The sequence below is a fragment of the Protopterus annectens genome, chromosome 7.part0 (genome assembly GCF_019279795.1).
Source record: "Protopterus annectens isolate FY-2018-M chromosome 7.part0, PAN1.0, whole genome shotgun sequence".
NCBI classification, from domain to species: Eukaryota; Metazoa; Chordata; order Ceratodontiformes; family Protopteridae; genus Protopterus; species Protopterus annectens.
The window spans coordinates 1063985229-1064002595 of record NC_056739.1 but is presented as its reverse complement, the minus strand read 5'-3'; the positions used below and the strand labels follow the sequence as shown (position 1 = coordinate 1064002595).

Sequence of the window (17367 nt, the reverse complement as noted above, 5' to 3'; positions counted from 1 at the left end):
AGTCCACTGCTTAGATCTCTGCATTCCCTGGGCCTGCTGTCTGGGGGGGTCTGTTTCCACGGGTCCTAGGCTGGGCCTGTTTACTCGGAGGAGGAAAGGACCACTTCTTGGAGGGAAAATGCGTGCTGAACCTAGGGGGCTGGACTTGTAAGAAATAATTAACTGTTTGCATAGATTTTGCTTTTTCTTCCATCTTTTTTAAGACCTCTTCTGCCTTACTGCCAAATAAGTTATCTTTGTGCAAGGGTGCATCCAACAATTTAGATTTGACATGGTCTGGCAGGGGTTATTCCTTAAGCCATGCACATCTTCTAATCACAGATCCAGTGACTGCTGCCCTGCAAGAAGCTTCTAGGGCATCAAAACCACAGTGCAAGATGTGTTTAGTTACTTGACTTGCAGAATGCATTAAGTCTTGTAAATCTTTGGATTCTGCCCAAGCAGGAAGGGAGGACATTTTTTGTTTAAGGAGTTCCAAGGTATGTTGCTGATATTTAAGCATATGGAACTGACTATTTAGTGTCCTGATAGCAAGAGTAGCTGAGGTGTATACTTTTTTCCCCATCTGTCCAATGCTCGGAAATCCCTGTCTGAGGGGGTGGGATTCCTAGCAGAGGTTGCTTTAATCCATTTTGGCCCTTGAGAAATGACCTCAGGGTCAGCTGTTGGATTTTTTAAAAAAATATTTGTGTGAGTCAGGGACTCTGTAGTACCTGTCTGGTTTTCTGGGAGCAGGAGGTACGGCATCAGGAGTCGAGCTGGATTCAAGGAAAACATCATCCACCACATCGAGGACTGGGGGGATGGCCACGGGTCTGTGTTGCGGAAGATCTAGGAATCCCCCGAGTCTCTTTTTAGACTGAGGGTAGTCCTGACTCTCCCATTGGAAATGCTTCCTTAAAGTATGCAGGGTTTCCCCAAAGGAAAAAAACTCTGGGGAGAGGCTGAAGGAATGGATTCCTCTGCATCAGAATCCTCATAAGTGGAGAGGGGCTGCATGTCTTCATAGTCAGATGCATCAGATTCATCTGACTCTTGTTCAGACAAAACTACTGGGGACAGATCTCTTTTCTTTCTTGAGGAGGTACCTTGGCTTCCCCTGATCAGCATGATAAGGTATTCTGCCATTTTAAGCATTTGAAAGTGAGGCAAGGAAGCAGGCGCCTGAGAGTGGGTAGTCGGTTCCTTAGGAACTCATCTGTATTCGAACGAACGGTAGTCACGAAAGAAGATGCTGGTTTGTGTCGAGATTTGGAGGTGCAAAGGACTTCCTCAGAAGCCGGTACCTGGTCAGCAGCCCTGGACCCATCCAAGGTAGAGATGACCACAGGACCCTTAGATGAAGAAGAGGGCATACTGGACGTCAAAAGGGTCTCGGTAGCAGCCTGCAAATCAACTGAAGGGGGCATTAGGTGCTGCGAAAGCACCTCACTGAGTACCGGAGGACTGACGACTAGCTTAATGGAAGCGTCGTTGGAAGGTTTGGACCTGTGCAGTCTGTCTCTGTCTTTATCTTTATGTTTTTTTTCAGAAGATCTGCTGTTGGATGGCTTACAGAAGCCATATCAGAATTCGAGGACTGTAAACGAAAATATCTGGCTACAATAAGAGCCTGACGACGAATAGTACTGGCGTTAAACAAAGCACAGAAGTGACAACAGGGGACGTCGTGGTCTGGGCCTAGACAAGTGATGCAGTAACAGTGGAAGTCTAGGTGTGGTATTTGCTTTCCACAGGCGAGACAATTATTAACTTTTTCTGACATCGGTTAGTGCAAGAAAAATGGACTACTTAGCTTTAGAAGACTTCAACTTCAGTTCAGAAACGAAAACTCAGGTAGCGGCTGACCAGCACTACTGCGGACTGCTTCTGCTTCGGGCTTCATGGTAAGAAAGACTGATGTAATGGTGTTGTCTGCCTTACTTTATACTACTGACGACCTGACGTCAGTCCTCAAGTGACAGCAACTGACTCAGAAATACTAAGTCTCTGGTATTCGGGCTGGCAGAGGTCTACCCTGCCAGGGATAACCCAGATGTGATGACTGCAACAGTGAAAACACGAAGAACATCTGGAGGACTGGGCACAGGTTCTGGAAATTCCTTCTGTAACAACTCACAGTATTTTCTGAGGGACTGAGAAACCTCATTATTCTCCCACTGAAAATGCTGGCACATTCTAGAAACAGTCACAGAGAAGGAGCAATCCCCACAAGGAGAATCAGAAACTGACCTCTCATATGAGTCTGAATCAGAAATCTAAGAAGACCCTGTATCTGTCCCTGCATCTTCCTGTTCACATTCAGAATCTTGAATCTCTTCAGGAAAAGAGGTAATCCTCTTTCTTTTACCAGAAACTACTTTACAAGAAGGCTCAATAGTCTAAATTTAATCCTGAGCCAGATACAAGCCTAGTTTTGTTTTTTGACAGGAAAAGTGGAGCCAACCATTCACTAATGACAGCAGCAGCTTCCCCAAGAGATAGGCACAGCATTCTGACAAAACAGAGAAGCCTTTTCTGTCCCTCTTCCAGGACCAACAATGGTGGCTCTCCCTTGCCCACTGAGGAGATACCAACAGCCACAGAGGACATGGCTAACCTTCAGTCCATAGCGGCTGTAGGTGCTACACCAGAGAGATCCAGGGTAAAAGAATGAGTGGTCTGAGGTACAACAAATGGCCACAGCAGTGTCACTCACGTGACTGATGCAAATTGCTACCCTGCTATTGTGGCAAAGACTGTTTGCTTATCTTTTTCTATTTGGGGCTGGTAGAAGGACTGATCATGGCACTTGTAGCTTGTTCCATGGTCAAGCTGAAAATGGTGCCTCTTTTCCAGAGAAAACAAGCAGAAAATGCCGGTAAAAACTACAAATCCTTAAAAGTCACTTTTTCACAAAAAAACACAGTAAAAAAAAAAACACTTTAAAACACTTTGGCAGCCCCAAAACATAAAATAAACTCAATTTCTCCACAGAAAAAATGGTTTTCAGTTATTTTAAACAACTTTTAAACTAACAAGAAAAAAGAGAGCTCCTGTTTAAAAGTGTATCTCTAAAGGAGATGGTGTCATGACAGTCTGTAGAGGAAAGCGAGAAAACACAAACAATTATTAGAAAATGGAAGGGTTTCCCCAAAAGGAAATTACCTGTTCAGCAAAGGAACACCATAAGTCGATCTATGATGCTTGAAAGCCTTAGAGGAGCACACTCTTCTGCATGAGTAATGCTCCAAAGTGCTTGCTACCCCAAATTATCTCTTATTCAGCTCAGCTCAAGCTACCTACCTGTTTGGGCATGTGTAACGTGACCTCAAGCTTTGGAAGCCAGCCGGCTATTATATCCTTGGCATGATATAACCCGTAGAGCTAATGCTACTGGAGCAATGATCAATATGATGAACATTTAAAGGAGATGGTGTTAAATTATGAATGCCGAGACTTGAAAGATTGGAGAGATAATAAAAAAATTATGTGAAAGGATGATGGAATTGCAGGAAAGCAGAGGGAATCTGTAGGAAGAACAGTCAGGGGAGATGGCAAAGTTTTATAGGTAGGAGTTGGAGAAGCTGGAGGAGAGGGTGGAACTAAAGACAACAGCATTAAGAGCTTTTGTCAAGAATTGGGCCTACACAGCAGAGGCATTTTGCTATCAGAGTGCAGTAGCAGAAAACAGAAACATATATATACAAGTTAGGGACTAGCTGACATCGAGTATGCTGACTAATCTAAGAGGAAAAGAGCAAGTATTCCAGAATTTTTATAAGCGATTCTATATGCGGCAACAAGTGAGTGCAAATTGGAAAATGCAATTTAAGAAATTCTTTAAAGACTTAGAGTTGAGTACACTTAGGGAGGGGGAGATACATTAACTAGTCAGACCTATAATGAGGGAGGAGGTGAGCATGCAGGTAATTTCACTACAATTAAAAAAGTCACTGGAGTGGGATGGATGCCAATTAGTATTAGGGAAGGTGTTTAAACAACTAATTTTATATTTTTGGACAAGAATGTTTAATATCATATTGAACACTGGCATCACATCACCATCATGGCAAAGATCATTATAATGTCATTGTTACAGAAAGAAGGAAAAGACCCACATGAGCCCAGCACATATAGACACAACTCAATATTAAACAATGATTATAACATTTTTCTAGCCATTTTAGCAGAAAGGTCATCGAGGACACTTCTCAGACTATTAGTGCTGGAACAAGTGGTTTTGTCAAAGAAAGGCAAACATTTGATAATATAATCAAGACTAACCTTATACATAAAGAGGCTGAAGACAGAAGAGAAACAACTAACTTTTTGGTGAGTAGATGCTGAAAAGGCATCTTACATGCTTCACTGGGATTCTCTATGGGGGATATTGAGTAATATGGGCTTTCCTGAAAATTTTATTAACTTACTAAAGGGGATATATGAGAAATGTCAGGTAGTTCTGAAAACGAATGCCAAGTTATCGAGAAAATTTGCTATCGAAAGAGGCATGAGGCAGGGGGGGCCTTTTCTTATCATTGCTTTTTTGCACTATACATGAGGCCTCTGACTCAAAAGATTAGACAATCATAAGTGAGGGAGTGGAAATGGAGGGGTTTGGAAGAAAAACAGATGATGCGACACTACATTTGACAGATCCTGATATGGACCCTCCTCACCTATTTTGGAATTTGAGGAGCTTTAGGGAGATTTCAGGATTCAAAATAAATGAGGATATGACCAAAGCCCTTTGTATTAACTATGATCCTTCATCTTCCTTAATGCAAGATGCTCCACATATATAGGGTCATTATCATCTTAAATACTTGGTTGTCTGGCTTCAAAGAAGGGCAGTGAAATCACACGGAGAAACCTGGTAGCAAACTAAAAACAAATTGTAGGCTTACTGGCAAAATGGAAATTGTCACCATATGAGCTACGACAAAGGATTCAGGGTATTAAAATGTCTGTGGTCCCTTTGACACTTTATTCTGCAGAAGCTTTTTTATTTGATTTGGGCAGGATGTTTTGGGAGAAGTTAAGAAGGGGAATTATGAATTATGTCTGGGATGGGAATGGACTTAGGATACAACTGCAAAAAATGATCCTGCCATTGGAGTATGGAGGGTTGGCAGTGCCTCATCTCCATGAATACTTTAGGCACAGTTGAAGATAATATATTATCTCCAAAATAGTGGATATTTGGCCAATTGGAAAGCGATAATGCTTAGGGGTGACAAGGAAGGCAAAGTTTATGGGCCCTTAACCATGTGGAGACAGACGACTGGGAAAAAAAAGTACCAGCATTGGAATATTTGTATGGGGGGATGTGTAATACTTTAGGCAGAAAGAGTATAAAGAATGGCAGTTTGAGGTGTGTCCTATTGGGTCAGGAAAAAATAAGTAAAGTATAAACACAGAAGCAGTGAAAAACCGGTGGAAGAATGAAGACTCTTTTACTTTCGGGAGGATGGTGGCACAGGGAAAGTGAAAAGAGTAGTGTGAATGGATGAGGGCAAATCCCTTTAAAGGAGGAGAAACATTTCTGTAAATGGAAGCTTATAACATTCCATACAAAGGTGTAAATTACAGTACTCTTGATTTTTGCAAAAAAGCCATCAACCATGTCAAAATGCCCAAGAACCTACGATAGATGAGGTTACGCAATTACTGGATGAGGTTATCCTTTTGGAAAAAAAGCGACACCCTGTGTCAGAAATGAAAACAATGGAAACTAGTTAAGGATAAATTCAGGGCAGGGAGCTCACTGGCTAATACTCATGGCAGAGACGAATGCTAAGGATTACCGTATGGGAGTAGTAGGAGGAGATCGGTGCGATATTAAGGCCGTGCTTTTCCACTGTCCTTGAAATTTGAATATTATTAAATACTTAAAAGTTTTCTTTTACCATATTAGGATGTTTAATTACCAGGGAAAACAGAAAATCACTCTGTGGTTAAGGACTGTACAAATGGTTTGAATTGTTTGTTTTCTAACTGATGATACCTGTATTTAAAAATATAAGTTAAGAGTGTTAAAAAAGGCTTATGATGTAACAAACACTATAGGAACTAGAAACTGAAATGAATCAACATATAAATTTTGCAAGCATTGCTGTCTGTAAATAGTTTTATAAATCTACTAGTAAAATAATGATAGAAAGAGTAGTTTTGACAGATCAATGCCACAACATAAGTGCACCATGCAAGAGGTTTGCACAATATGTAATATTTTGACTGTACTTAATTTTAATAAATATTTTCTTAAAAAACACCCAAAATAGAAAGGTTGACTGCATTTTTTTTATACTATGAACGTAAATCAGAAATACTTTCAGTTAACAAATAGTACAAACACTGCAGCTTTATTCCTGTCTGTATTTAGTGTGTCATTCCATTATCTGTGCTTTCCCAAGAGCTAGAGTTATCACATTTTTTACTGCAGATGGTAACTGTATCAATGAGCAATGTACTCCCTTGAATACACGCAACATTTCTTAGTAAGTGGCAGGAACTGTGATCATAAAAACGGCATCTAAATGTTAGGAATTTTGCTCTCCTAACTCAATGTACTTTCAGACTTTTTAATAAGTGTCTTCACCAAGGCCTACCCTCAGTAAGTGTACATCAAACAAAAGAGATTGTGAAATACTGATGGTTCCTGCAGTCAGACTAATCGTTGACACCTGCAAGCCATTAGCAGGTAACACTTCTCAATGCTTGTCCATACGGTGATAGGCGTGTGCATGCATTCTTGTAACTCCATACACCACTTTCGTCTTCTCTGCACTGACTGCTAACTGTGGTGTTCAGGAATGCTAATGATTTAACACTTCATTTGCATACTAAACTAATGTCTTGCCTATTGTTTACAGAATGCTTTCAGTTTAACACTAAAAATGGATTGCAATGTTCAGTCAGCCACTGGTCTATCTGTCTATAGAGCCCATGTATATCAGTTATTTGTATTCATTACACTGGTTTAGTTTAACACTAAAGATGGATTGCAATGTTCAGTCAGCCACTAGTCTATCTGTCTATACAGCCGATGTATATCAGTTATTTGTATTCATTACACTGGTTTGTAAAGAACCACGGTGGTGGTGCTACGGTAGCGTTGTCGCCTCACAGTAAGACGTTGTCCTGCTCGATTCTCAGTTAAAGCGTCTTCTGTGTTGGAGACATGCGTGAATGGGCGTACCTTCGTTGAAGGTTGTACATCAGGGCTGGCAACTCGGTATGTAAAAATCTACTGCCAATCATTAGCAGACCGGAGTTCCGCTGTGGCGACCCCTAACCGGGAAAAGCCGAAAGATACAACAACAACAACACTGGTTTGTAAAGAATGCAACCTGACATAATTGTGGTGTTTTTTTCTAGGAATTTGAAATGCTATTGTAGAAGAGTGCAGTATAATTTCTTGGCAAGGTCAGGTATTTTTAAATCTGTAACTCAAAGAATGTGTTAAGGTTGTGATATCTACCTGCCTGCCTCCAACACCAGTACAGATGGCACTAAAAAAGTTTTCTACATTTCTTCTTGTACATTGTGAATTAGTATTTCTACTGCTGTCTGCAATAAAGAATTGTTATAATTGTTATTTTTTGAAACTTGTAGGAGGAGCTGTCTTGACTCAGGTATAGTCATAGGGAGCACTGGCTTTTCATTTGTTGTGTGTGTGATGGATGCATACATTCATACATAACTCAGTTCATGGCCATCCTGTCTGTGTATTATAAATTTATTTTTGATTCTATTTTCTGTTTCATCTCACAGAAGGATATGAAGCCTAAGATGTCTGTACCCTTCAAGCCGCTATTCAGGCAGTTGACAACATCAATGCTATTAGAGGGCATGGGAAAACGTACTCTCAGATAGGACACAGGACAATTGATATGATCACCTCTGCCCACAGCAGGGTGACTGCAACTGCCTGGGAACAGGTGGCTATGGGGGATGGTCCTGTTACTGAACCAACACTGAATGAAATACAGGAGTTCCTATCTACTGTGCGAGATCTAGATAACTCAGCAGAGTTCACACAGAATCCTTGATGTTTGTGCAAATGTGAACAACAGACCAAAAGTGTCTCAAGCAGAACTTTCAGGCATGCAAAAAAATAATGTGTCATTCAATATATCTTTATATGTATATTATCTAAAGATAGAGATAAGTGTGAGTTATCCATAGAGTACAAGAGAGATAGAGAAGGATGTTTAGGGAAAAATTAAACTGGTCAGCAGATTTTTGTAGCAGATGATTCTTAATCTGGACATGTACAGGGGACTGCCCTCAAATTCGTGTTTCATTTGCATTGTGATACTTATCAGACTTCCTTCCTCTCCCTTCCTTACATACAGGGACATCTGGATTGCATTCTACAAGACCACCAACACATGGTAAGCACACTTTTATTATTGTTATTAGTGTGACCGGGAAAAAGCCGAAAGACACAAACAAAGTGTATATACTGCAGATTTAGGGTTTAACTGAGACTAATATTTTCATTGCTTTAACATCTGTTATAGTTTAACATACCTTTTGTATAACAAAGTTTTGATCACTTTCATTCCCTATTTCTCTCCTCGTTGTGTTTATTGCTTGTTATCATAGGTGATGCTGACAGTGGCACTGTTGAGCTACTATCACCTGATGGTCAGAGTAACTGCAACCTCTGATGATGATGACGATGTTGATGAAGAGGCACAGTCTGAGGGTATAGAGGGTTAATCAGACATTGAGATTGTGGTTCGCACATCCCTTGTCCATAGTTCAGACAGTCAGTATGCCTATGCATACCCATGCCACACAGCCCTCAGATATACGACAGATTTAGGGTGGCACAGTTAATTATGGTATTGTGGTTACTCTGGCTGCAGAGCAGGTTGATTCTGCCCATAGCCACTGTAAGGGGAAGGTGCCACACAGGAGGGTTGGTAGAGGTGCTCGGATAAGGCCTGCCTTCCACCCTAACCTGATGATGTTGTGAAATTAGATGTATGCTTAGAGACAAAATGGAGGCACAACCACATTACACAAGGCCTCGGAAGAGACAATGTGAGTACTAAACATTGTGCATTCTGATGTGGGTGACTTCTTGAACCATGTGGGTGACTCCTTGGCCAAGATGAATGACACACTGGATCGGGCAGTGTCTCTGATGGAATGTCAGCTGGGGGAGAGTGGGTATCCACATGGTGGAGAGACGTCACATCTTCAAGTGTTAGCTGACATGGCCATGCCAGATCCCGGTCCAGTAGTGGCATTACTTCCATTGCTCTGTTAGTGACTGCTGTGTCCACACACAAATGTGGTATGCCATGTGGTCTTGGTCCTAGATGTAGTCATGATGACAGCTTGGCCAGCAGACATCACTCACTTTCAACTAGTATACTGACTTCTAGTCAGAGCTGTAGAAGCAGCACTGAAACTCCTGGCAGAGGAAGTCCTTGTGGTTGGGGGCAATAATGCTGAACTGAGTACTCTACCATGCAAAGTTTACACCTGTCCAAGGTACCAGAATGTAGTGCTAGCACACTGCCTGATTGTCTTCATGAAGACACACACACACACACACACACACACACACACACACACACACACACACACACACACACACACACACTGAAAAAAATCTTGCCCATTCCACCTCACACACACATGCAAGCTATCTACACAACATTGTTCAGTGCTACACATCTCTTTGTTACTGGCCCTGACAACTGTACATGTTAAAAATGCATGTGCTTTTACTCACTCACAATCACTTCTTTGGTGTCAGCTGTGCCCTCCTGCCACCCCAACCACCCTGTGCAAATGATGTCAACTGTGCCCTGCCCTTTACGTCTTTGTGACTTAAGGTGACATACATATCTGATGCATATAGTGCTTACTCACAAGCTTGCTTTTATGAATATGTATTACAGAAGAAAAGGTTTTGATTTCTTGTTCATATTCATTTGTGAATAATTCTTTACATAATTGTTGAATCTCATTGCATTGCAGTCAGTACTGTAACTAATGCAGTCGAAGCAGTAGATATTTTGATTTTGCTTGCTGTTATACAAATGATGGCATAACTATAGACAGTGGTCAAGTGAAATGCTTGATGCACAGTAATGGATATAATACATAGCTGCATACTGCAAACATCAGTCATATAAGCTATTACTGTCAAAAGTATATACCTCAGACAAATGTTCTGCTTAGGGGCATATACATATTTCCATATGAGAATACTCAGTTATACAAAATGTTTTTTTTTTCCGTACAGGTTCCACACTTACCTAGTCATTACTGCAGGTACTAATTGTGTGCTTAGGGGTTATCACTGTTTGATACTATCAGAACACTGCCATTACATGGTTAAGTAAAGGTTGTGATGGTTACCAGGCAACAGTTTTCATATTTGTATGTGCATGGGATCTTAGGCTTTGACTTGGGTACTGAGTGTGTATGCTACCGTTTGCCTCTTAGTCAGAGCCACAGCATACTGTGCACGCCTCTGTCTGCCAGCAACACCAGCAGCTGGTGGTTCTCATTCAGACTGCTCATCTGTATCTGCTGCTTCTGGCCCTGTCTGTGGTCCTACCTCTACTTGAGAGTGGTGCCTGGATCATACTGCAGGGCAGCTCCTGATGTAGCTAAAGACCTGAACCTTGATTTGAGCAATTCAACCACACATTCTATAATATTCATAGTGTGAGTGTGGGCCTTGTATCCTTGCTCAGATGGGTAGTGTGGGTTTCTCATGCATGTCATGAGCCAGTGCTCCAGTGCATAACCTGCATCCTCCACTATATTCCCTTGTGGAAAGTCACCCCTAGCAAACCTAGTATACAGCTCACAGGTGTGCCATATAGGTGAGTCCTGAAAACTGCCTGGGTTACCTGCACAGGCACTGTAGATGATCCCTTGAGCATTCCAGACAACTTGACAGTTTACAGAGTAGTATTCTTTTCTGCTGATGTACCTCTTTGCCTGTTAAGTGGGTGGGGCTTCCAAATGACTATAAATGACTATGGCCCCCAACACTTTGGGAAAATGTGCTAGTGCATAAAATTCCTGCATGGTTCTTGCTTTCTCCTATGAGGTGTGTGGGTAACAGATGTGATCCCTTGCATGTTATAGCACTACATTCAAAAATTGATGTAATAGTCTACATTCTGATGCCTGTGTCACCCCTAATATATCTTTTGTGGGCGTGTGGAAAGTCCCAGTAGCTAGTATATGTAATGCTACACATACCTTTATTTCACTGGGATGGATTCTCCGCAATTTCCCTGGGGCCTGAAGTGGGTGCAACAGAGGTTGCATAGTTTCTCTAGTGTTTCCCTTTCCACTATGTATCACTCTGTAATTTGATTTCTGTGTCATGCAGTCAATAATAATAAGTCAAACAGGGTCTAAACACCCTTCTTCTTCTTACCTAAAATCTGGCAGTAGCAGCACCTTGATTTAAATCCTTTTGCACATATAGCATAATAACAGCAACAGCAACCTCTAATATTTTTTTTTCTAAGTGTAATGGTACCTGCATCCCAAAGGGCTTTGGAGTTCAGAGTAAAAATGAGCAGTGAGTGTACACAATTACTTTACAGCTTCCTGAATAGCTCTGCCATATTGGATTGGTTAACTGGTTTGTAATTCGGCTCTTCATGCTTTCAATAGCATATTCTGCCATTTACCTTTGTTTTGACAATCTATACAATGTGTACAGCCATTGAATGAATACCAAATAGTGCTCTATCACATGCACAGCACATTGTGCAAACAAACATGATAGCAGCACTTTGTATAGCTGTTACTGAATCTGGCCCAGAGTTTGTTTATAGTCATTTGGAAAAAAAAATCAATCATGGCAATAGAACAAAAGAGTAACAAAAGAAAGTCATATGGAGCAAAGGATCATCTGTTGCTAAATAAAGCCATAATGGAGAACTCTAAAAAGGGCAAGAATCTAAGCATGGCATGTTTAGATTACAAAAAGCTTTTGACAGCATCCCACGTTCATAGATGAAGGAATGCTTACAGATGTACAAGATACACCCTGCATTGATCAATGACATTACTGTGACCATGAAACAGTGACAAACCACTTCATAAATGGGCCATAACAAAGGGCAAATTATTATCCCACAGATAAAAATTCAGAGGGGGATATTCCAGGGTGTTTCTCTCTCACTACCATTGTTTTGTCTTATCCTTAACCCATTAAGCCGTTTCCTTAACAGATTAGGCTATGATTACAAACTGACTCCCAGAAACCAACGATGTTTAAACACATCTTAGTTACATTTTGTGGATGACTTAAAACTGTATAATTCATTAGGTGAGGAGTTAAAAGCACAACTACAAATGGTTAAAACTTTCTCAGATGACATACAAATTAAATTTGGTCTTGACACATGTGCAAAAGTAAAATTTAAAACAGGAAAGCTGCAGCACCAAGAAATTATCAATCTAGGACAGGAATGTGATATAAAGAAATTTATGCAGGAGAGAGTGTATAAGTACTTGGGAATAGATGAAGGAATGGCAATAAAACATGAACACATGAGAATAAAACTCAGTAAAGAATACTTCAGAAGACTAAAACTAATACTAAAAAACTGCCTTAACCACTAGGGATAAAGTCCAAGCTATAAACGAATTAGCTCTTCCTCTTCTAACTTACAGTTTTGGGGTGACTGACTAGCTGAAAAAATACTGGATCAGTTGGACAGGAAAACAAGAAAATGCTTGTATACCAAGACTGTATATGTCTTACGCTAAAGGAGGCGTGGGCCTCCTCAAAATTGACTGCATGTACAGATCTGCAATTATGGGACTGCATACATATCTGCTGACCTCACCAGATCTAAACATAGTGAACATTTTAAAAAATTAGGGGAAGTCATCTAGGATGGCATCTTTGCTTAGTTTATCAGAAGCATTCTGTTGTCAAGTGGGAATGGAAATCAATCCAGAAGTAGACAAAAGGCAGACAGCAACTGAATATACTAAAAACAAAATAAATAATATAAGGGGAATGATCAAATGAGAAGAAAGAAAATGTGGAAAATCCATAAATTTAATGGCAAGTACAGAGATCTCCTGGAACAATCTCACATTAACCAAGATTTGATGCAAGGATGGTTAAGAACAGGTGAATTGAAACCAAAAGATGAAACATTAATAAAGGCAACCCAATACAGTACACTACATACATGTTGATTTACAAACTCCACTGAACATGCTGGACAAACAGACAAATGCAGGTTCTGTAAAAGAGAACTGAAAATAATCACCCATCTTGATGCTAGGTGTGATACACTCATGGTAGTGGGCCTACATAGTGAAAGGCACATTAATGTGGCAAGACTGTTACGTTGAGCATTGTGCAAACACTACAACACAGAAGTAGTTAAGAAGCAATGGGAACATGAACCACAAAGCACTACTGAGAATGACAAAGTTTATATCACATGGGATCACCCATTACCATCAGTTAAAAAAAACAGATGAGCAAAAAACAGAAAAATGAAAAAAAGACAAATTTAGCATTGCTCATTGAAATTGTTACACCCAGTGATTAGTGTCTCACGTACAGACAGACAAAATCTTAGGATTTGGAGGCAGAAACAAGAGTAATGTGGAAGAAAAATACTCAAGACAGTTCCAATAGTAGTAGAAGAAATGGGTCTGATAAAAGAGAATTTACAGTCATACCTAGATATGCTATCAATATATGTAACCCCCACGAATTACAGGAGACAATTCTGAGTACATTGTGGGTGCTGGTTGGAGCACTCTAGGTAAACATTAAAGGCTGAAACAATGCTACTTTCGTCAAGTGTAATCTTACCTTGACTTAGGAATGGCATCCATTTCCATCATGGTATTAGAAACCCAAAAGATATAGCGAAATTAAACTGAGGATCTAAACGTCTATGCTTTTTTTTTTCTTTTGTTTTTCATTCACATGTTTTTCTACACAGCTTTGTTTTTTGCAGCACTGCACACATACAGTATACTAATAATTAATATTTTATTCTCCAAGATCACTTTTGTAAACAACCTGTTTTTTTAACATGATAGTCTTACTAATATTAAAAAACATATGCATACAACTAAGAGAATAAATCAGTACACCATTCAAAACAATTTTTGGTATTAATGCAATATTTCTGTTCTAATAAAAAAAGTTTATATACATTTTGAAAAAGGAAAAGTACATATTTACCAATGCAATATTTTCGTTCTAAATCTGGTTCAAATCCAGGATTGCACTGGCACGTGTAGGAGCCGTGTAGATTCACACATTTTCCATGAACACATATGTCTGGATTAAGGTAGCATTCATCAATATCTTTAGGAGAGAAAGGCACAAATTTTACAGCTGAAATAACTGTTGCATCAACAGAACTACATGTATCCCCTTCAGTTCTTAAATTATAAACAGGGTGATGCATTCGTCTAAACAATACATGTCTATTAGAATTCATCATAAATCCAGTTTTGTATTAAGATTACATTTTATTTAAGATATTTTATTAGTATGCAAGTATAACTAAAATTAAGATGCTAGCTGATCTAAAACTTTTGTACAGTAATGAATAAAGACTGAAAGAGGCAGGTAACAGTAATCAGCAATTGTTAAATACAGGATGTATGTAATTCATTATGATAACATTGATCACTACATATTATAAATATAAGCAAATCCTGCATTATTACTTGTTCAGGTAGTCAGGCAGATACACTGATATCAAGTAACTGAAAAAAAATAAATCCACGAGTCTGCTATACAGTTCATTAAGTGAACAGCATTTTCAAGTTTAAACTTCTCCACTGTTGAGATCTTCCATCCCTACACTTTACTGAAATTAATATCGGCACATGACTTATGTAACCGCCCACCAATTTATGCTACAAGTCATGTTTCAATACATTCTTAGCAATTTTGGTTAAACATAGAGCGCTACTGTTACAGTCATAGTGTTGCTTATTAAGTCATACCACCTTCATCATGTGTGTATTTAATAGAATTCAAATAAATTAGTAAATAATATAACTAATATATGAAACTCAGAAGTCTGACATTTCCATACATATGAGGTGATGCTAGACCAGCTACAGCATGATAATATACAGCTTCCGTTTTAAAAAAGAAAATGCACACATTCTGTTCTAATGTGGAACATGGAAAAGCACTACATCAAATGGTGATTTAAATTAGTATTTTACTGATATTTTAAATTAATTGTTTTAAGATGAGATCAGGAGATTAACAAGAATCTTCGGTATTCTTACAGATACCCAATTTCTGCTTATCACAGCAGTGTTCATGAAGCTTCAAGTCACAATCCTGAACAAAACAAGCTTCTCACCGTGATTATTAATGCCTGTGTAAGCCATGCACTCAGCTACGCTTTATTCAATGCTACTTTAAGCAAACGCTTTATTCAATCTTACTTTAATCAAAGTCTAGATGTTTGTTACGACTATTAGTCATTTTAGGCCATCCAGTAATTATGAAACAGCTAGAAGTTTTGCCAGCATTTTGTACTCCAACACAAATGTTCAAAGTAACTTCACAAAAGTCACTGGTTCATCTTATCAATATTCTTTATTTGAACATATAAAGCATACCAAGCAAATACACCTATGACTGCTGTATAAAGTTGATGTTTAGTACATAATGCATTATATACAGCATATGTGAAAGGGGAAGAGCAAGACTGCTCTAAAAAGTAAATATCAGGTTATCCTGAGAAACAGAAAAAAAAAAACAGTTGGAGATGAGACTCTAGTTAAAATGTCTATGTTTTCCAAATCAATATAGCTAATGTCTCTGATAGTTTAGTAGGCTCAATGTATCTTAATAATGGTACATTTTATCATTTAGTTGCTTGCTATAGAGCCACTAATCTCAACTTTGTTGAGAATGTAATAATTCTAATCTTATTCCTAGAAAATCCAGATTAAGAGTGGCAAAAGACGAGAGTTTCCAAGATGGTTGCACATTAATCAATAGCTTAATTTCAGCTCTTCCAGTGTGTGAAAAAAGAAACTAATAGATAAGGGCCGGTAATTATGTCTGTTTTAGTAAAATTCAGTTACTTTTTAGTAAGTACATCTCCTGGATGCCAGGAAAGAAGAAATTTAGGGAGAATGAAAGAAAATCAGCTAGAAAAGGTTAAAATAAAACATTGACTGGGAAGAATCCTGCAGCTGTTCAGCAAAAATCAGTTCAAGCTCCAGCTGTGGTACAACAGATGGCTTCCACTAAGTTATTGGAAAAATATAAAACGGAATACCAGCTGCCTTGAAAGAAGGGACTGCTCATATATGTAAAGCCTTAATGGTTAATCGCTTTCATCTACAGAAGTAGACTTCATCAGAACAATGCACAGATTAAAGTTCACCATTTATATACACAGAACCAATTGAAATTAATTAAATAATGAATTAATCAGCTTATCTGAACATAGCATTAACCTTTATTCGGGTTTTGACAATGATAAAGCCAATGTAGTTTTAGAACTAATGAGTCTGGTATTGGAAAACAATTTTATATTTTTTGAAGTGGAACATTATAAACAGGTAAGAGGCGTAGCTATGGGTACCTTTTGTGCCCCTATATTCGCAAATTTGGTTTTATTAGATTGGGAAAACACATATATGTTTAATAGTCCCTTCCAATCTAATGCCCAACTTTAGCTTAGGTTTTTGGATGACATATTTATTTTGTGGAAAGGGCCTCAGGATGAGATTAAAAGTTTCCTTGAATTTTTTAATCATAGCACTTCATTTTTGAAATGTCCATACCACTTCAGTGATGAGGATATCAGTCATTTGGATACATTTATAACCCATACGGAACTGGCTTTAAGTCAAACATTCATAGGAAACCCACTTTTTCTAATTCCTATTTAGAAAATTCAAGCTGCCATTCCCAAAAGCAGAAAAAAGTATTATTAAGGGACAAATGATAAGGGCGGCCAGGATGACTTCTATCTATGATGATGTTATTACTGAGATAGAGTTAATAGGAAGGATGTTTTTAGAAAGAGGGTATCCTATATCATTAGTCCAGGAAACTAAAGATTTTGTTATTTTGAGATGGGACCAACAGTGACGATCCTTGTTAGGTAGTGACATTTTAAAACAGAAAAAAGAAGGAAGTAGAGGTAAATATGAAAAAGCCATTATTTTAAAGTTTTGTGATCATCTTAGTGCAGTTAAGGAATTTTATTAAAAATTGGAATATTCTCAGGGTAAATTCAGATATTTTGGCATCTTGGGCCCCAGTCCTACATTTGTACAGAAAACTGGCCTCCATATTAAAACTGGATTTGAGGGACAGGTTAAAGTTAGAGCATCTAATATACGTAGGACTAC

The 17367-nt window shown here is 38.9% G+C and overlaps 1 protein-coding gene across 3 annotated transcripts in view; it reads right to left on the bottom strand.

Annotated features, from left to right (window-relative positions):
- Positions 1 to 17367, bottom strand: part of FBN1 (fibrillin 1) — a 4097759-nt gene that overhangs the window by 2413201 nt on the left and 1667191 nt on the right. For all 3 annotated transcript variants that reach the window (XM_044077620.1, XM_044077621.1, XM_044077622.1), the window contains exon 19: positions 14207 to 14332. In XM_044077620.1, coding sequence (XP_043933555.1) covers positions 14207 to 14332 — 126 coding nt within the window. The remainder of the gene's footprint in view (positions 1 to 14206; positions 14333 to 17367) is intronic.